The sequence below is a fragment of the Diceros bicornis genome, chromosome 8 (genome assembly GCF_020826845.1).
Source record: "Diceros bicornis minor isolate mBicDic1 chromosome 8, mDicBic1.mat.cur, whole genome shotgun sequence".
Taxonomy (NCBI): domain Eukaryota; kingdom Metazoa; phylum Chordata; class Mammalia; order Perissodactyla; family Rhinocerotidae; genus Diceros; species Diceros bicornis.
Window position 1 is genome coordinate 69029241 of NC_080747.1, and position 21200 is coordinate 69050440.

At 42.3% G+C, this 21200-nt stretch overlaps 1 protein-coding gene across 1 annotated transcript in view; it reads left to right on the plus strand.

The window, feature by feature from the left end:
- The first annotated feature begins 4617 nt into the window (after positions 1-4617).
- CDS1 (CDP-diacylglycerol synthase 1) overlaps positions 4618-21200 on the plus strand; it is a 65049-nt gene continuing 48466 nt past the window's right edge. The window contains exon 1 of the mRNA XM_058547429.1: positions 4618-5179. Coding sequence (XP_058403412.1) covers positions 5063-5179 — 117 coding nt within the window. The 5' untranslated portion in view covers positions 4618-5062. The remainder of the gene's footprint in view (positions 5180-21200) is intronic.

The following is a 21200-nucleotide window of genomic DNA, read 5'->3' on the forward strand; positions in this document are numbered from 1 at the left end:
CTAACATCTGTGGCCAATCTTCCTCTATTTTGTACGTGAGCCACCACCACAGCATGGCCACTGAGGAGTGGTGTAGGTCCATGCCTGGGAAGTGAACCCAGGCCACTGAAGCAGAGCTTGCTAAACTTAACCACTAGGCCACCAGGGCTGGCCCTGATTCAGCCCTTCTAAGGACAGTTACCAATCTCTTGCACTTCTCTAAATGACCACCTCTAAAAAAATATAAATCCAGCCATAATCAGCATTAACAAAATAGTTGAACCATGCAGTATCAAAAGCACATACATAGCCATTCTTTCAGAACATAATTTAGAAAGTTATAGAAAGAATATACCTCCTATTTTTCAAAGGAATTAAGTCACCAAAATATAATTTGCTCAGAGTTACAATGATTCAGCGGAGGAGCTAGATATGGCATGAATTTTGCAATCATCATACCAGATACAAGACACATGGGAGTAATGGATTCCAGTTAATAATAGGGAATGCCAATTTCCTTAATCTTACTACCGCTGCAAAAGTTAATTAATTTGATAGGCTGATGATTTCTTTGCAAAGTTGCCCTACCCCATTTCATAATTTCTACCCACCTCACCAAAGCAATGTCAGCATATCCTCATTCACTTTAGAGTCTCCTGAGGTGTTGCAGATTCTGTGAGTTTAGAGGCAGAATATTGTTCTCCTTGAGAAACGCAGCTTTCAATAATATAAATGGTAATTATAGGTAACACTCGTATAGTGCTTCACTATGATCAGGCACTGTTTGAAATATTTTACATATATTAACCAGTTTACTCTTCATAAGAATTCTAGGAGGAATATATTGTATACATTAGGACACTGAGGCACAGAGCGGGTAAGTTACTTGACAGACACCACAGGCCAGTAGGTGGCAGAGCTGGGACTTGAACGCAGATGGATTGGCCCCAGAATTCCTGTGCTTGATTGTTGGAACAAGTGGCTCCTTCTTAGAAGTTACTTCTTTCTGCTACTACATATTTACATGGACCTGGCAGAATTTGAAGTACAAAACCTAGATTTCAATCCCAAATTTCCTCTGTAAACCTGGGCAGTTTACATTCTGAACCTCAGATTGTTTTCCTTGTAAAATGGGAATAATAACATTTGTCCTGCCTCCCTCATACGTTGTTGAGTAGAATAAATAAAACATTGTATGTGAAAGTGCTTTGCAAAGCGTAACGTAAAGACTTATTACTTAAACTTTGAATGGGCACGTCAGTTAGGATGTAGCTTCAGCTGTATGTGATGAAAATGCTGCATCAAGTAAACTAGGTCACAGCTAGAAAATGGTGGAGCTGTGACTTGAACCCAGTTTCCAGTGTATAAAACCCGTACTTCTAACTACAGCCCCGCACTCACTTCTCTGATACTTGGTCACTATAATACTTGATGGTACACCATTGTTTTCCTGTGTAGTTTCATTAAAAATATGAGTATAAACATAAATTGTCCTTCAAGAATTTTCCACAAAATGTTTCTCTGGTAGGCCTAAATTAGAAATTCCTACCTCCGACTTACAAACTGCGGTGACAGAGGGCAACAGAGAAAGATAGGTCAAGCGACAAAAGCTATAATGTGGGTGTCCAAGCAACTGGAAACGCTTGGCTGAGGAAGATTTCTTCTTCCCCTGGCAAGCGGGGGACATTCCAGCCAGGCGCCTTTGAGCCTCTGATGTGGAAAGCAGTTCAAATTGTCACACAAGAGGGAAATATTTATCAGTCTGGGAACGGTCTGAGGGGACTCAGGGAAGAGAGTGATAGCTGGTCTCTCCATCTCATATGCTTACTACTTCAGGCAAGGTCTCTCCATCTTAGGGCAAAAGAGAAGGTAAAAAAAAAAAAAACAGACTAAAAATAAAAACCGTACAGATAACAATGTTAGCACTCTCTCTCTTTCCCCTCTAGCAAATCCTTCACTAAGAGCTATAAATCATTCTAATATCACTAATGTAGAAAATCTATAAATCATCTGAGAAGTATTGGCTGAGTGTCTCCTTTGTGGTTAGCCCATGCATATGCTTGGGGGGCCCTTCAGCAGATTAAACTCTCATAAAACTAACAAGTGAAGCCTTAGAAGCCAGTACATGCCAGATTTCATGTCACCGAACATAAATGTAGTAAATTTAGAGAATGTAAGCTCCCTGAATGAAGACAAATGAAAGATAAAATGAAAAAGAAAAAAGCCGTTGAGAAAGTCTGAGAAACAGAGCTAAGTTCAGTTGTGACTGACTGTATGGTAATATATCTTAAGTACAATGTGCAAGTCATTACTAGAATTCCCTGTTAATACGCATTAAAATCAGTCTCTCTCTTTTTCATGTAGGTGAAAAATGAAGAAAAGGGCGTACCTGTCTAATATAGATCTTTTTATTAAAAAACTACAAATACTGTATATGTTATACCTCTGCCATTCATTCACTTCTTTATTCACTTCTTCAAACATGTTGACTATTTGGTGGGGCGGGGGGGTGCCCAGCACTATGGCAAAGGCTTGGCCTGTGAAGATGAATAAACTGTGGTTTCTGCTGTCTGGGCTCAGGGGAATCACTCGACGAGCGGCAATAACTGTAATGAAGATGATGGAAAGAAATTACTGTCAGCTGAAATACACGAAGCAGGCAGAGCTTCAGGAAAGCTGAGGTAAAGCAGTGAACCACTCCATTTTGGCAGTCTCTGCACTGGCCCCACTTGTCCCAGGTCAGGGAATACTGTTGCTTCTGTCCCCTGCTGTTCCCTCCTGCCATTTCTCTCACTCTGTCTTCTTCTCCTGCAGCAAAGGGAAAAGAAGTCAAAGGAGCCATTGGGTCGACTAGAGCAAGGGGAAAGAGGAAACCATTGGGGCCCCTTGCCATGCTAGGTCCCTTTTCTTGAGGCATGGGGGAAAGGCAGGGCTGGACTCGGATAAAGTGAGGCTTTAGTTGCAGAATCATGTGTGAGCTGGAAAGGTCCATAGAGGCTATCCTCCTTTGAGGACATTGAGGCTTAATAACTTACCCAAGGCCACACAGCCAATTAGTGGCATCGGTGGGGCTAGAACTCAGGCTTCTTAACTTCCACAAAGGTTAGAATGGACTAATGGACAGCAACTAGACCTTTGCTGGTGAACACAATGTAGTCTATACAGAAGATGAAATATAATGACGGACACCTGAAATTTACACAATGTTATAAAACAATGTTACCTCAATTAAAAAAAAAAAAAGAATGGACCAATGGAGCACTTCTAATGCCCCTTTTTGCTGGGTGGGGTGAGGAAGCCAGAGATGGAAACTCCACTACTGCCTTCAGCAGCCTCTGTAACCTTATGTTCTTGACAATTAGGCAGTCTTTCATCTCTGGTCCTGCAAAGAAATGGATAACAACCGAATAACCTAGTCACCCCATAGTCTTCTGTTTCTTAAGGAAAACCACACCATGACCATCACTCAAGGACTTATTTTCATATCTTTTTCATTTTTGTTACTCTTCCCATAAGACTGAGTGATTTCTCTACATCCTTTTGAAAATGTGGTGGTGACGCACACTGAACCCAGAGCTTTAAAGATCTGTTTGGTGAAGTAAAATGATGTCCTCGTGCTGTGCTTTTCAATGCATCCTACTTTGACTTTTTGTTTTTATGTTATTAAAGTTGCAGAACAACGTTACTTATTTTCAACGTGTCAGTAATAACCTTGAGAAATTTATATTGTTGATTTATTTCTGTAAGAGTGTTTTCCTGAACATTGCCCTGTTTGTATGATGGCCTGTCTCCTCCTTTTTTTCCCATTTGTCAGCTTGTCAGTAACGACCAGGTGGCGATACATGTCAAGAAAACTAATCACCTTCTAACAGGATTTGGAATGGAATTAATGCGGCTCTTGTGCCCTTCCAGTTCCAGCTTTAGCATCCCAAGGTCCATGACTGCTCAGAGATTAGCTGGTTGGCAATCACATCCCATGGCATCTCAGGTCCAGGTTCCCTCTTTGGACCCTAGGCACTGAGTTTTGTGAGATTCAATAGTTGAGTTTCTGGAAGACACAGCTTGGGTTTGTGACTGAAACTGGCCAACCCATTCCGGGACGCCCAGTGAGGCAAACGCATCTCCTATTTTCAAGGTGATGACACGGGGCTAGAATGTCGCGAAGTGAACGAGTCCGTCCTGCCAGACAAGTTTCTGCTCCTGGACGCCTCTGAACCTCCGACACACCGCGGTGTGTCAAGTTGATGCGGCCGAGTCATTTGAAGAGGGGGCGCTGAGTGCTGTCAATATTTACCAGGCGTCTTCGAGTAGTTCTTCCAGCCCTCCCAGGTGACGAGTCTACAAGTGCCCACTCCTCACTTCCAAGCACTATGATCGTCCCTCCTGCACCCCCCCGCCCCTCCCCTTTTCTCCAGCCCTCGCCGCTCCCACCTTGTCTCAAAGCCCCCACCTGAGCGCGCGCAGAGGCGGGGGCGGGGCGGTGGGGGCCGGGTCGTGACGTCACCCCCGCGAGGGAGGCGGGGCTGTGGGAACCGCAGTGCAGCGCGGAGGGGCGGGGCGGGGCCTGCGGCGCGTGACCTGGCTGCGGGAGGCAGGACCCGGGCGAAAGGTGTAGGGGCCGGGACCCGCCGACTCCGGAGTCCGGAGGCGGGCCGGGGAGTGGCAGGGCCGCGGCGGCGGGCGCCCCGCGAGGGGCTCAAGCGAGTCACGCTTCCTCCTTCCCTCCCCGCCCCTTCTTCTCCTCCCACCTGGGCCTCTGCGTGGGGACGCGCACCTGGCAACCGGCGGCCGCTCTCCTCCGCCTCCCCGCCCTCTCCGCTCGGGCGGGGCGCCCGCCCCTCGCCCCTCCGCCGGCGCCGCGCTCGCTGGAGGCGGCCTCGAGCGCTCGCTCGTTGATGCCGTTTTGGGGGTGACCCGGCGCGGTGGCGGTGCCTCCGTGGTGGGGGCGTGTTAGTGGCCGCGGCTCTGCCGGACGTCGAGGGCGCGGCTGCGGGGTGGCAGGGCGGCCAGCCGGCGAGACGCCGCGCGCAGCTCGGCTTTCGGGGCGCTGGAGGAGGCCTGCACGGCCGCGCGGCAGCGGGAGATGTTGGAGCTGAGGCACCGGGCAGGCTGCCCTGGCCCCGGGGGAGCGGTGGCGCCGCCACCCCGCGAGGGAGAGGCAGCCGGCGGCGACCACGAAACCGAGAGCACCAGTGACAAAGTAAGTGGAGCCGCGAAGGGCGCACCCCCGCGCCGCGGCTGGGACCTGACTTGGGCCGAGACACCTGGGCGCAGGGGTGGGGCCCGCAGAACGGCAGGTGAAGCCGCCAGCTGCCCGCTGCGCCTTCCTCCGGCCTGGCATTATTTTCTCCTTCCTCAAGTGGGGTCGAGAGCCCGGACCCCCGTGAGGGTGTTTTCCAGGATGACTGCCACCGCTTCCCGGGAGAGCTGGATGGGTCAACTTGACTACAGTTTAGTTCCAATCCTCCTCCCCGGGGTCTCAGGCCGACGCTAGAATCAGGATGGAACCCGCCACCCTAGGAGCTGCAGTTTTCTGGTAGCAGCCACCTCACACCTCTTCACAGTGGAGGAACAAAGTTAGTAAGGACTAAACTTAAGACATGCACCTTCGGTTCTAACAATGTCGTTGGGTCCTGACACTGGAGGCTTTGCTTCTCGCGTTCCCCCATCAGCACTTTCGCTTCCTCTGTCCTTTTTCAGAATTTTGGAGGTTTGAGAGTATCATTCAGGGGACACGTTGTAATCCTCCAGCTTCTTTTCAGTCCCCGGGAGACAGTGCAGTTCTTCTGTCTACCAGTAGACCTAATTTGACCTGACACATTAATTCGTGAGGACTTTTAACTCCCAATTCTATAGATTACCCTTGCTTCACATTTAAGAATAAGTAGATGTAATACTACTATTCTATTAAAAGGCAGAGAAAGAGTCAAAGTTTGGCTTATTCGGTAATACAGTGGTGCAAGTAGGAGTTTTTGAAAAGAAAACAGCAGTTTTATGACCTTTTCGATTGGACAGTTTAGGAAATTGGGCCAGAGAATAGATTGTTTTATAAAATCTTCTGTTTATAAAATTCCATTTTATTTTAGAAGCTTAAAGCACTTCAAGTATTCCTAGAAGGATTCTCTTTTGGAAGCAGATATTGCAGTTGGAATTACAGAAGTGAAGTGGATTGCCCAAGGTCAAGTCAGGGACCTTTCCGAACTAGAACCTGTTTCCTGCTTCCCTTTCTTCTGGTTTGTACTGTTGCTGAGCCTCACTGGCAGTTCTGATTTGGGGAGGGTTCCACCTGGAACTTGGTGTTGATGGACTTGATGTAACCCAAATTACAAAGCCCTGATAGGAACATATCACATGATATCATGAAATAATAAATTTAACAGTGATTTTAGGAATGCAACTTTAGAGTTAATCGGATGACATCCTTTTTTTTTTTTTCCTACTCTTGATGGCAGGTGGAATAAAATGAGACTCTGTGATAGAGCATATGTGTCAAGGAATTATACAAACTGTAACCGTTTCCAGCTACTGAAGGTTGATGTTACAAAGCTAGAAACAGTGGGCTGAGAATAGTATGTGACAACTGCCTTGGAAACTAGACCAAAAATAGAATTAATTAGGTTGGGATTTGTTTTGTTTTACCATTGGTATAGTTTAGAATCAAGGAAATACCAGTTTCCCCATGTTGACTTCTTTAACTAGAAGAAGCTAACAAGCTTTTAATAAGAGAAAACATTTTCAGGAAGCCATGCATAAAATAATTCAGTTTCTTAACACCCCAATGTATTTAAAATGGAAACTACTTCTGTGGTTTGATTTGACTCATTAAAACTGTTGTCTCTAGCTATCTGTGACTGAGTTACCTCACTGCATATTTATTTATAAATGCTACACTATTGGTTTTCGTTAATACAGACCCAGCTGGATTTTGTTTTCTGAGAGTAGACGTTATCATATGTAACCCATTCTGTTAAGATTTCTTAGACGAGGATGAGTTTCAAACCTTGTCTAAAATGTTGCTGTACTTTTAGAGTTTATCACAAGGAACTCTTGACTTGGTAAGCTCTCAGACATTGAACTCTATCCTCTGTCCTTTCTTGTCAGGATGTATATTTGAATGCACCTGTATTTCCAGGTCAAGGGCTATTTTAAAATCAGGCCCATCAGAGCCTGGTTAATATTTGGTACATTTAAACTCTTAAGTACTTTCTCTGTGCAAGTTGCAGTAAAGGCAAAACTCGAGGGGAGTTAATAAAAGAAGTGGAGTAGGTATATTCTGTTCTGCTATTGTAGTACACTCCCGTGCCACTTTGTAGTCTTTTTATAGTGGTGGTATTAACATGACATTCTCATTGTTTAGGACCTGGAGATTCACCCTGAGAGAAGGCTCTGTGCCCCAGAGAATTAGCAAGTGAAAAAATGTTTCTTATCTGCAGGGGAATATTCCCAATTGTGAAATCTGGAGTAATGCTTGAAAGATGACAAGACGGCCCCCTCAAGGAACCCCTCCGGAGACATAGATGAATTAGATTTATTAGACGTCTACACAAGACTGATTGTTAGCATAGAGGGCATAGGTGGACTCGACATGAAGACAAAGGACAAGAGAGGGGGTGAGGATTGAGCTTGGAATTAAAAGATGCCCGGGGCCTCACCAGGGAGACAAGTGTTGGGGAAGGGCATTCTAGGCAAAGGGCGTGTGGAACTGTTTCTTGAGTCAGCATTCTAGGGACAGGGAAGTGAACTTAATTTGATAATCCTGGAGCATAAACTGTGCCTGTTTGGGCAGTGGGGTTGGGAGTTTGAGAGTTTTGTGAAGGAGATTAGGCTTTATTTCATGGACTCTGGGAAGCCGCTGGAAAGTTTTTGTGGAGGCATTAGCCTATCACTCTAGTAGCAATCTGGAGAAAGTGTTGGAAGGGGGAGAGACCTGCCACAAAGAAATCTGATAGGAGCGTGTTGCAAATGCTATAGCTATGAAATACTAAGCTTGTAGTATGTCTAGAAGAGGTAGGGTAGTAGGGGGTGAGAGAGAGGATGTATATTTTACATAATGGTGATGGGACCTAGACTAGGGTGATCAGAGTAAGACTAATAAAAGAGAAGCCTGCTGAGAGACACATTTTGATCCACAGCTTAAGAGACTTTTAGGAAAGAAGCAAAAATGATTGGGCAGTTTTGCAGGTTAGGAGTGAGCATGGGTGATTTGGGTTGGATAGGGTGTGTCATTCTTTAAATAGAGAGGTGGTTGAGGGTGGTGGTGGAAATTGAAGTGAAAGGTCAGGGCTGGAGATGTGGACTTTTGGTTAGGATAGAGAGGGGAGAGAACTGAAGACAGAGCCTTGGGAGGTGCCCATGTTTAGAGCAGGGTTGAAGATGTAGGGAAGAAACCAAGATAATGAGGTGCTGGGAGCTAAAGGAAAAGGGACTGCCTAGGGGATATCATCAGTAGTATTTAGGAATGAGGGTGAGGCATAGAACACTGAGTTTAGCAAAGGTCCTAGTAGAAGCCAGGTTTTAGGGTGAGGGATGTGAGAGGTGAAATATTGGTAGTTATTGTCAGGAAGTGGCAGTGAAAGGAAATACAGGGTATCATCTAGAGAGGACTGGAGGATCAAGTGAAATTTTTCTTTTTCAAGGGGATGTGACATGAATTTCTGTGAAAGAAGTCAAGGTGAGAGTGAAGATGCTGACGAGGATGGGCAGGCCCTAGAAAAAAGAATGCAGACATAGCGTGGAGAATGCAGATGACTGGGGTGTCCGAGGAAAGGAGAGAAGGAAGGAATGGAGGGTGGATACAGAAACATTTTGAAAAGCAGAAGAGGGACGATCAAAGTGTTTGACTGATGCTTTCAATTTTCTCAGCCAAGTAGGGTCTCAGAACCATAGAGCTTCAAGGGATCTTAGAGACACTTTAATTCAACTCAATCCTTATGTATATTTTAAAAAGCAATAAACTTGCTCTGGAGTGTGTTGGTTATTGTCCAAAATGACCTAGAGCAAGTGGCAGAGCTGGAACTAGAACTCATCTCTGACTGGGATCTGTTTGGAGTGCATTTTAGAGAGTGTGATGCGGAATGACCAAGAGGCAGCTAACAGAATTATCGAACTCAGGGAAGATTCAATTAAACCAAAATAACGTAGATTCGTTGTGTACTAAATTAGCATAGCTCCTAACTCAGTAGCAGTAACAGTCACAATAGTTGATGCTTATAGAGTGATTTAGAGTTTACAGCAGACTGTTAACATCTTTATTTGCTCCTCAACAGCTATGTGTGTTAGAATATGCCCCATTTAATAGCTGAGACTAGGAAAGGCACTGAGAGTGATTTAGGTCTAGGACTGCCAGGACAAGGATGCCAAAGGAATGAGCGAGTCAGGGAGGCCAGGACTGAAGTGGCTGACCACAGGTTAGGGCGGCCAGGGAAGTGGACTGAAGCCCACAGAGCTATTGAAGCTCTGGATGGATTGAGAGGGATTGAGCAATGGGAAGTGAAAGTTAAGACCCAACTGACAGGACCAGCACTGGGAAAGAAGGGGGTGCACATGGAAGTTGTGACCAGAAAAGGAGAGCACACGTGGAGTAGTGTGCTGCCAGACGAGGTCCTGGTATGCTCCTGAGTGGGGTTGCTACTTTGTGACAGATTTTAGTTTGTGAAGTTGAGGGTGAAACAATTGGAGATTGGTTAACTTCTTTCCATCCTCATTTGAGATGTGTGCAGTTTCTTTCATAAATACTCTAATATTTTTTAAATAAACTTTTAATTTTGGAACTTTGTTTCCATAAGTTCTTCACTTTGGCACACTTCACTATGGGTTGTCTTGGAGTCACCTGTAGGTGTAATGAACATTTTCTGTATTTTTTCGTCTAGACCTAGGCCATTAATAAAATATTGATATTTAGATTTAGACTTCTAGAATACCATTTAGACTGATACTCCTCCAACTCCTCACCTATCGATCAATTGTTAGTCAGTATTACCACCTAAGTAATTTTCCATGATATTTTTTTGCCATTTGCAGCATATTCATTTTATTTAACAACATTTTTTGAGTGCTAGGTCCCCAAATATCACCAACCCAACCAATTGATAAGACAAAGTTGAGTTCAGGCTTGCTGTGGTGAGGGAGAACTCCACTTGAAGAGCTTTGGCAGTCTTGAAGGGGGAAAAGCAAGGTTGGCTTTTATTGAGAACTGGAGGTTTCGTTTTAAGGTGGCTCTTTCTATGCAGGGACTTGATTAGGATTGGGTAAGGATCACAAGATGATAGTTTGGGATTGGTGGCAATAGCCAGGCAAGGGTTTTGAGGCAGAGGTTCAATGAGTCTTAGGGGAAAACTTGTTTGTTGATGCTTCCTATTGACTTGATGTCTTTCAGAAGTTCTTGTGATGAACAAGGAACTCCAGTCTCCAGGAATAGTAAAGTTATGCTAATGAAGAATTTTAAAGTCATGTTAGTGTAGACAGTAAGCTATGTGAGGATGAGGGCAGTAGTTTCTTTCTCACATCTTTAAAATATGTTTTACATTTTGCTTAGAATTTCTAAAAAATATTGTATTACGACATTGTTACTTAATGTTTTTAATCTTAACTCTAAACAGTTTGTTTTCTTAATATTTTGAGAAATTTTGCCATAGGATGTTATCACCTATATCAAGCTTTGGATGTGTGTACTGCAATGGACTTTTTGGTGCAAACAATATTTTGTTTGTCATAAATGTACTAGGGAAAAGTAGGACAATTGAAAATAGCCCTCTGGAAAACTATCTCGTAAAGAAAAATTATGATATATACATTTGTAGTATGATTATTCTTTATGTTGATGCATTTTTGTTAAACAGACTTTCACATGTTTATTCATGGATAGCACAGTGAAATACAGAGGTTTTGTGTCTTTGTTTTTTAACTATTTTGTGTTTGGAGATGTCTTTAAAAAATAAGGTTTTAATTCAGTATAAGGAAAATAGGTCATTTAAGAATTTACAGACATCCTGAGGCTTGGCTTGGTTCTGTGCATTCAGTAAATGTTTGTTGGGTGCCTGTTAGATTTGAGGTTCTGATTGTCACCTTTTTTGTGGCTCTTGGTGCTCTCTGTACCTTTGAGAAAAGGGGTGAGGCCATGATGTGTTTGCTGCGCATCAACTAATTGTAGAATATACTTATATCTTGGATTGTGTACTTTAACTGCATAGCAAAAGGATAATAAAGTAAATTATCAGTGTCAAAATTTATACTTTGCAAAATGCTCACTTATATATAATATCAACTTGAATCTCTTAATAATTGTGTAGACAAGAGAGAGAGCCTTAGTTTACATAGGAGAAAACTAAGATTTGAAAACCTAAATGCCTTTTCCAAGGTCACACAGTATTTAGAGCTGGGATTTACCCTAAATTTTCTGACAAAAAATGTAAAGGAGAAATTAGATATGTGGTCCTAAATTTATAGAATTAATTAAAATATTTCCTTATAAACTTTTTTACACTATTACTACTCTGTGTGATTTTTGTAAACTAATTTGGCCTTTCTGAATTTGGCTAGAAACTTTTACCTGAAAACCTGTAATTCTGTGATTTCAGGCACCCAGATTTAAGTCAAAACTGTTTCTAGTGTTTCCTCGCTTATTTTATGATTGATTAGGAGAAGAAATCATTAGTTTTTATTTTATAGCTGTTTACACTTTGATTCATTTAGTTGGGAAATGTTTTAGAACCTGTTAGATGAGAATGATGTCATATTTTGAAGCGACTCCAGAAAAGCAGAACTAATTTCATTAATGACTAATTCATTGTTCATCATACTCATTCTTGAGGTATGCCAAGCTTAGTTATCTTTCTAGATGTTTACTTATTTTCTTATCCACAAGGAGAGGTCAAAGTTATTTTTCATGTCATGCCATTGAATGTTTCAGACTTTGTCAGAACAATCAGGATTTTAAGCTTTCTTTTAAATATAAAATTGGAATGCACAGAAAGGGAGAAACCATAGTCCAGTGCCGTGTGAGGAGCTCATACCTATGAGAATTTAAAGCTGCTTTTTGCAAACCTGGTGGCTAGGAAAGCAGTGTTGCTTTTCTGCTTGCAATTCCCTTTGTTTGCCAGGAGCCGTGGCCAGCTATTTAAGGGCTTTGTGTCAGGCTGATGAAGCCAGTCTGACTTCACTCAACGTCTGGCTGTCTCAGGTGGGACCAAACACCTTGGCAGTCAAGACTGGGCTCACTGCCACTTGCTATTCCAAGCAGGTTGTTTGAAAACAATGTGGTGCTGTGGAGCGGCAAATATTTATTAAGCCCATCTGGGGCTTAATATTTTACCTTAAAATACAAAATTCTGGATCTGGAAAACAATCATGTCTCTTTCAAGGTTTTGGTTTTGTTTTTCTCCTCCCCTCCCCCCCCCCCCTTACTGTCTTTGTACTTGAACTGTTTCTAGGTTGAGGCTCTGAACAGCTGTTTGTGACACCATGCATGTAGAGTTCAATGTAGATGGTGCCCCCTGGAATTCTGCATCTGGTAATACTACTTATAATAATTTATATTGCTATTAAGAAATATGGAATCAGTACAAAAGGATCATGATACAGGAACCCCTTAGGCACCTAGGTAATCACAGCTTGAATTTTATATTCAATCTTTCCTTCTTTCTCTTGATAGGTTTACAAAGTATTTGTATGTCCTAAACAGTATATTGTTAGCTTTGAATTTCTTCCTAGCTTTTTATTATAAAAGTTTTTAATAACATAAAAAAGTTAAAAGGCTAGTACAATGATCATCAGTACATCCAGCACTTAAATTTATCAATTAAGATTTTGCCAGATTTGCTTTATCTTTCCATATATGTATATGCAAATATTTTGTTGGTGAACAATGTGAAAATAAGTTGCAGACCTCATGGCCCTTTGCTCTTAATATTAAATCATGCATCTCTTAAAGATATTATCCTATATAACCACAATACCTTTATCATATCTAAAAAAATTAAAAGTGACTTTATCTACAAACAATCCATATTCAACTTTTCCCAATTGCTGCCAAAATGACTATTGGAGATTCCCCTCTTCCTCTGCCCTCTCCCCCTAAACCAAGATCCAATCAAGGTTCACACATTGCAGAAAATATCCAGGGACAGGTTTAATCATTCTTAGTTCATATATTTGTGTTTTCCTCCAAATGGGGACAGGGCAGAAGAGCTGTAAGCATTATTTCTCTTAGCCCTGAAAAAGTGATGTCCCTGTGGAGAGCCCAGCACTAATAAGATCTCAGATAAAAATGCAAATCTGTGGTGACAGTAATATTTCACATTTGAATGAAACTCAGCTTTCTAAGTTCTTTCATATTATCTCATGGATTTTGCCTTCGGGGATCTTTATTCCTAATTTAGAATTTAACACTTACATAAATGATACCGCAAGACATATATAATTTTAATGTATAATAGAATTGGGTGTCACTGGGGAAAGATCAGAATGAGCCAGAAATTTAGGAAAGTCTTAAAATGGTCCTTGAAATTAGAAAGGGTTTGAATATTGTAGATAGCGTTTTAGAGTTGACAAAAAATAGTAAGAGCAACGGTGTTGCAGATTGGAAGAATCAGCCTGATTCCATCTGGGGATAGAGAGATGACAGGCTGTCATTCACTCAGCACATACTCACCAAGCTCCTGGTGGTGGGCGGAGCCATGTGGGTGAGAGTTTGGTAGGTGAACAGGAAACCTAAACCTATGTCGTGTGAACGTGGCAGAGGCAGGCTGCTTGAGGGGCATGCGGGGGCTGCACAAACTGGGCTGAGGGGCTCTGAATTTAGTTTCCAAGTGCTGCTGTAACAAATCGCCGCAAACTTACTATCTTACAGTTCTGGAGTTCTGAAATCTGAAATGGGTCTCACTGCACTAAAATCAAGGTGTTGGCAGGGCTCTATTCCTTCCGGAGGCTCTAGGGGGAAATCTGTTTCCCTGCCTTTTCTAGCTTCTAGAGGCTGTCCACATGCTTTGGCTCATGGCCCCTTCCTCCATCTTCAAAGCCAGCATCACTGTGACCTCTGCTTCTGTCATCACATCTCTGGCTCTGACTCTCCTGTCTTCTCTTTCACTTTTAAGGACGCTTGTGATTAAATTAAACTCACCTGGATAATCCAGAGACTCTCCCCATCTCAAGATCAGCTGATTAGCAAACTTAATTCCATCTGTTACTTTAATTCTGCATTGTGACGTAACGCATTCACAGGTTCCTCGATTAAGATGTGGACATCTGTGGGCGGCTCTTATTCTGCTTATGACAGGCTTCCTGAAGAAAGGTTTTCTAGAAGTGATATCTAAGCAGAGACCTTAGGATAAATAGATGCTAGCCAGCAAAGCCAGGTTCCAAGGAAGAAGAGTGTTACAAACAGCAAAATGTGGAGCGGTTAAGACTGTGTTCACTCTGGGGTGTGTAGGACGTTCAGTCCTACAGAGCATGAAGGGTGGGCATGCCGAGATCCCTGGCTGGAGAGTAAGAGGAGGTTGGCTTTGAGCAGTGGGAAGCCCATGGAAGATTTTAAGTGGTTGATTGACGTAATCAAATTTGCCTTTTACTAAGGTGCTTTATATGCTGCCGAGGCACGTTTGGTTTTCTCTGATCCCGGCGTTGGGATCCACTGTATGGTGTAATATCTGATGAGAATAGTAGGGTGGTGCAGTGGACCATCCAGTTATCTCTTTCCTTTGGGGGGAATAGGACAGGGCTGCAGAGAAAGATTTGGAGGACCAGTCTTTTTTTTCAATTCAAGTTTGGAAAAGGTAAAGAGGCTTTATCAGTCATAGTTAATAAGTGTAGGATAGGACCATAGAGCTGATCACTGAGAAAACTGGATTTCTGTCTACAGAATACAATGTTATTTAATCCCTTTACGGTTCATCCTCATCACAGAGGTGTTGAAGACCCCCACAACCCGCTCTCAGTTCACAATACTGCTGACTCACTTAGGAAATAAATCAGCTTAGTCCCCTCCCCAGCACAGATGGAGGCAGTTCTGTTCTCTGTTCACTTCCTGTCCTGGGAGAAGGGGAAGGAATTTGTGTCTATACGGAAACAATGAAGAAACGGAGAGGAAATGCTGACATCAGGAATATAACCTAAGGTTCTTTCCAGTAAGAACTATTTAGCTTCAAGATTTTTAAGAGGCCTGGTCCTTTTAGGCACAGAGCTCTGTGTTGCTGGAGAATTTCCTTTTGCTTGGTTGCAAATTTGGTGCCTAACTAGGTACAGGGATCGCTGTGACCCTCAAGGGCCCCATGGTGGAGAAGCCCACCCTGGTTGTCTGACTCACTGTTTAGGGGACCAGGTGTAAAAGGGGTGGAAAGTGTGAGTGACTTAATATATTGTCCTCTGTTGAATTCTAAACCGCTGTTTACCTTCGTTAGTTCAGAGGCTTTTCTTTGGAGCCATCGTCTTGAATAGACTGGAGCCCCATGCCCTTGTTCCTCTCTTTTTAGTCCCCAGTGTTAGGAAGCACCTCAGTCCTCTTTCCCTGACCCCTGGCTTCTGTGCTCTCTTCAGGAGTCGCCACGAGCTATAAATGACATACACTAAATTGACCATCCGTACACTGTGTAATTTGGTAAGTTTTGACATATGTGTATACCCCTGAATTCATCACTGCAATCAAGATAATGAGCATATCCATCACCACCAAAAGTTTGCCCCTGTCCTTTTGTCATTCCCCCCTCACCCTGGACAACCACTGATCTGCTTTCTGGCACTGAGTTTGCATTTTCTAGAATTTTATGTAAATGTAATACTATACATACATGTATGCATATATACATATACATATGTATGTATACATATACATACTGTGTGTATTTTGTCTGGCTTCTTTTTACTCAGCATAATTACTTTGACATTCATCCGTATTGTTGCGTGTGTCAATAGTTCACCCATTTTTATTGCCGAGTAGCATTCCATTGTATGGATGTAGCCCAATTTGTCCTTTTCCCTTTTGGACATTTTCTTGTTTCCAGTTTGGAGCTATTACAAATAAAGCTGCCATGAACATTTGTGTACAGTCGTTGTGTGGATATATACTTTCACTTTTCTTGGGCAAATACCTAGGAGTGGAATGATTGGGTCATATGGTGGATGTATATTTAACTCTTTAAGAAACTGCCAAACTGTTTCCCAAAGTGGTTGTACCATTTTACATTCCCACCAGGAGTATGTGAGAGTTCCAGTTTCTCCGCATCTTCTCCAACACTTGGTATGTTCAGGTTTTTTTTTTTTTTATGAGGAAGATCAGCCCTGAGCTAACATCCATGCTAATCCTCCTCTTTTGACTGAGGAAGACCGGCTCTGAGCTAACATCTATTGCCAATCCTCCTCCTTTTTTTTCCCCCAAAGCCCCAGTAGATAGCTGTATGTCATAGTTGCACATCCTTCCAGTTGCTGTACGTGGGACGCGGCCTCAGCACGGCCCGACAAGCGGTGCATCGTTGTTCGCCCGGGATCCGAACCCGGGCTGCCTGTATCAGAGCGCGAGCACTTAACTGCTAAGGCATGGGGCCGGCCCAGTTCAGGTTTTTAATTTTAGCCATGCTAATAGTTCTGTAGTAGTATCTTACTGTGGTTTTGATTTGCATTTCCCTAATAACCAGTGATGTTGAACATTTTTTGGTATGCTTATTTAGCCATCTGTGTATTGCCTTTGCTGAAATGTCTGTTCAAATATTGTACCCATGTATTTTAATTGAGTTGATTGTATTATTGAATTTTGAGAGTTCTTTTTGTATTTTGGATGCAAGACCTCTATTTGATATCTGATTTGCAAATATCTTTTCCCAGTCTATGGTTCGTTTTCTCATTCTTTTAACAGTATCTTTTGAAAAGCAGAAAATTTTAATTTTGATGAAGTTCTATTTATCTTTTATCTTTTTTCTTTTATGGGTCATACTTTTGTTGTCATATTTTTTGCCTAACCCGAGGTCTGAAAGATTTTATTGAAGTTCTGTACAGTCACATGCCATATAATGATGTTTTGGTCAAGGACGGACTGCGTATAAGACAGTGGTCCCATAAGATTAGTACCATATAGCCTAGGTGTGAAGTAGGCTATACCATCTAGCTTTGTGAAAGTACCCTCTGAGGTTTGCACAACGATGAAATTGCCTGATAACACCTTTCTCAGAACATATCCCTGTCGTCAAGTGATGCATAACAGTAGTTTTCTGTAAATGTCTACTATCTATTTTGAATTAATTTTTGTAAATGGTGTGAGATATGGATCAAAGTTCCTTCTTTTCCTTTTTTTTTTTGCATGTGGATATCTAATTGTTCTAGCATCATCTATTGAATTACCTTTTCAACTTTGTTGACAGTCATTTGACTGTATATGTGCAGGTTTATTTCTGGACTCTATTCCATTGATCATTTTTTCTTTTATGCCAATACTACGGTTTTATTACAGCTTTATAGTAAGTCTTGAAAACAGGTAGTGTAAATCCTTCAACTTTGTTCTTTTTTCAAGCTGTTTTGGCTCTTCTAAGTTCTTTGCATTTTCATATAAATTTTAGAGTCAGCCTGTACATTTATACAAAAAAAGACTGAGATATTTATTGGGATTGCATTGAATCTGTAGATCAATTTGGGGGAGAATTGTCTTTTTAATTTTCTTCTTGCATGGTTTCAAATCCCAGCTCCACTGCTTAGAGCTGTGTAAACTTGAGCACTTTTCTTAACCTTTCTGATCCTCAATTTTTTCACCCACAAAATGGAGGTGATTATTTACCTATCTCTATGGTAATGTGAGGAGTAAATACATCAGTGGTTGTAAAGTGCATTTGCTCTTCTTTTCTAAGTGCACTTTCACTGTAGGAATTGCATTTACAGGGTGATAAAGAAACTTATTTCTTCAACTTTCAGCCATCATTTACCAGACATATTTTCATTATAATTTTATATTTGGAAAAGGGTAGTCCTTCACAGTCAGAGGCCCTCATTTTACGTAAGTGCAACTGAGGTTCCAAGCAAGGTGACTTGGCCAAGACTACTCAGCTAGCAAGAACAGCTGGGAACTTCTTATTTTAATCTTAAATATTAGCATGAAGTGATGGCCTTGACTCATTCAACACACATTTATGTAGTGACTAATAAATGCCAGCCACTGTACAAGGTCCTCTGCCGGCCTCTTGGGATTCAGGGGTGAGGCCAGTGGATGGTATTTCCTCTCCTCACAAAGCTTGTGGACTACTGGGGAATACAGACAGGCAAACAGATTATTTTAATGTAGACTAATAGGTGAAATGAGGGGAATTGTGGAAACACAGTTGAAGAGCAGCTAACCTGGAGCTGTGGGTCAGGGAAGAGATTTCTAAAGGAAGTGACCTTGAAGCTGAGGTCAGAGGATGAGTGGGCAGTAGCCAGGTTTGAGGAACAGAGAAGGGAGGACTAGAACTGGGATGTGGGCAAGAGAGACAGGGCACAGTTTGTACTTTGCACATAGAATAAGCATCTGGATGCAAGAGGGAGGATGGCACCGTGTGAAAACTGCAGAGTCATCACAGAGGCAACGGAAGAGCGGGTCCCATCATGACAAATGGAGAAAAGCAATGCTAAGTGGTTTCACTTTATCCTGGTTTTAGGCTGGAGAACGTTAAAATCAGATTTACCATTGAGAAAGGTTCTTCTGGCTGCACCATGGAAAATGGGTTAGAGGGGGCAGGATGGGAGCGGGGAAGGGGGGTGAGGTATGTGAGAGAGGATGATGCTCAGCAAGGTGGGTAGTAGCAGGGGGTGAGGATGGAGATGAGGAAAGACGCGTGGCAGACAGGCTAGGTGCTAACTAACTGAATGTGTTTGGGTTAGAGGAGATGCAGGTGTTAAGCTGATAGCCAGGTTTTTAACCTGAGTAACTGGTTAACTGTTTTGGTGGTGGTGTCTTCACCTGAGTAGGAAATACAGAAGGGGCAACAAGTTTGGTGTGGAAAAGAGAGCAGTGTGGTGATGTTCAGTTTCAGGTGATGTTAGTGGAAACCCCACCCGGAGATGGTGTGCTGGGAGCTAGAGAGACAGGGTTATGGGGAGTCATCAGTGTATAGCGAGATGGAGAGGGAAGCTGTGAGGGTGCATGAGATCACCTGGTGGGTGGTGGGAGAACATGGCCCGGGAAGGAAAGTGAAGGATCACCGTCTTTAAATTATGGGCTTGAGAGGAAGCTCTTAATTTGGTTTTCTTAAACATTTTATATACCTTCGTTCCACATGCCCAGTGCTGCACGACTCTGGTTGATCCTTAAAGTACTGCTTCCTTCTTTCCCCTGGTCTCCAGTCACACTCTTGTTTTCCTTGTCAAGTCTGGCATCTTTGAAACAGAGGATCCATACAAGAAATGCAGAAAAATAAGAATCTCTGCTGCTAATTCCAGTAGTTGAATAACCTTGTTATAAAATGCTACTATTTAGGAATTAACTTTTATTCTTTAGTTATTAGAATGAAATCGAAGAAGCCTAGTTAAATCTTGTTTTTAATTTTGTGTTTCTCTAAGGTATATAAAATGGAAATCAGAAGAGTAAATAATAAAAATAAAAGCAGGATAGCTTTGTTAAGGGGCAGAGGGGAGGGTTGCAGCCCGTCACAGTTATTGCCCAGTGGACTTTGGGGTGGTTTGCTGAAAGCTCTAGGGTCTTGAGGAGCACAATTTGAATTCTACTCCACTGCTTTTATTTTATAAATGAGGAAACTGAAGCCTGAGTGTCTTCGGGGTTAAGTGATTTGCGCTTTGTCACGCTGCCAGGGAGAGTGGAGGTGGAATTAGTACTGCTAACTCCTGATTCCTAGTCTAGTGCTCATTCTGCAACATGGTGATGTTGCCTTATGGAGCCACTTCCATTGGTCACCATCTCCACTACCACTCACAGCACCTCCTCAGCACTCTGGGTTATTGAAGGTGAAAAAAGAGTAGCAGGGAAAAGAAAAAAAAAAGTGATGTGTTCTGTTGTTCTAGATGTCAAAGGCCTGTTGGCATGTCAGACTGACAGCAGGTGCTCTGACATTTCGTGTTCCGTCTCGTGCTTTATTAGTCAACATCTGTCTCTGTTTAACCTGCTTTGTGGCCAGTTGACTCTCAGTGTCACAGCGGGAATTCGACATGTCTGTTTCATTGTCATTTTTGGTATAACGACACATTTAATTCTATAATTGTTTAAAAAGAAAGTTATAGTTAGTAAACAAACGTTTATTATTGCTTTATGAAAACTGAAAATATTCCCCCAAGGCTAAAATTTTATTTGTAAGCCAGTTAATGAGGAAATGGAAGACTTGATTCAGTTGTAATAACAGCTAACTACTTCTTTGACTTTACTAAGTCCTTGGCATTATATTAAATGCTTCCATTTTATGGATGAGGAAACAATTAAAGGCGTGACAAAATTTGCCAAAATTTTGGAACTAATGAGGGCTGAGTTTGGTTTGCAATACCGAAACCTTCTGAATTCCTAGGCGCTTTCATTCCTAGGGTCACATGTGGCCCAACATTCTGCTCGGTGCTCCATTCGCTTGTATTTGCCTCTGTGAATATTCTCTTGCCTCTGTGAATATTCTCTTCCCTCCACCCCAGTTCAACCCCTTTGCCCCAGTTTCCCCCTCTGTAGACCATTCTCCCAAAGCATTTATATGATAGCCTTCTTTACTGAACGTTGCTGGATGGTGGTGGGGGAAGGGTGTAGGAGAGGGGAAGACACGGGGTGAGACCGTTAACATTTCAGCAGAACGAATAACTTCAAAACTGAGCAATAGGCAGCTCTGTTCTTAAAATTTCTTGGCTACTCTATCCCTGGAAATTCTACAGTGACCACCTTTGTATAAAGGCCCAACAGCTCCTGTATATGCACTCTTAGAAGTCAGTTTGAGTTTGAGTTTTAAGTAACTATAAAAAAACTCACCAACAAAGCAAAAGCTTTTCATCATAGTTTACCCACCAGTGAAACAGAGATGATAACGTCTGTGTGACTTGTTTCATTGGGATTGTCTCTTGAGGATCTAATAAAAATGATGGAAGTTAAAATGCTTAAAAGTTAAATAAAATGTTTTGCCAGTGTAAGATATTACACTTATTGTTGATGCTTTGTAATCAAATAAAAAATAGACTGTGTACAGCTGACCAGAATCTACATGGAATTAACACCATGTTCTCCCAGTTAAGTAACAAAACAATAAACATTTGATTCTTGTGGTAAATTTCTGATTTAGATAATATAGGAG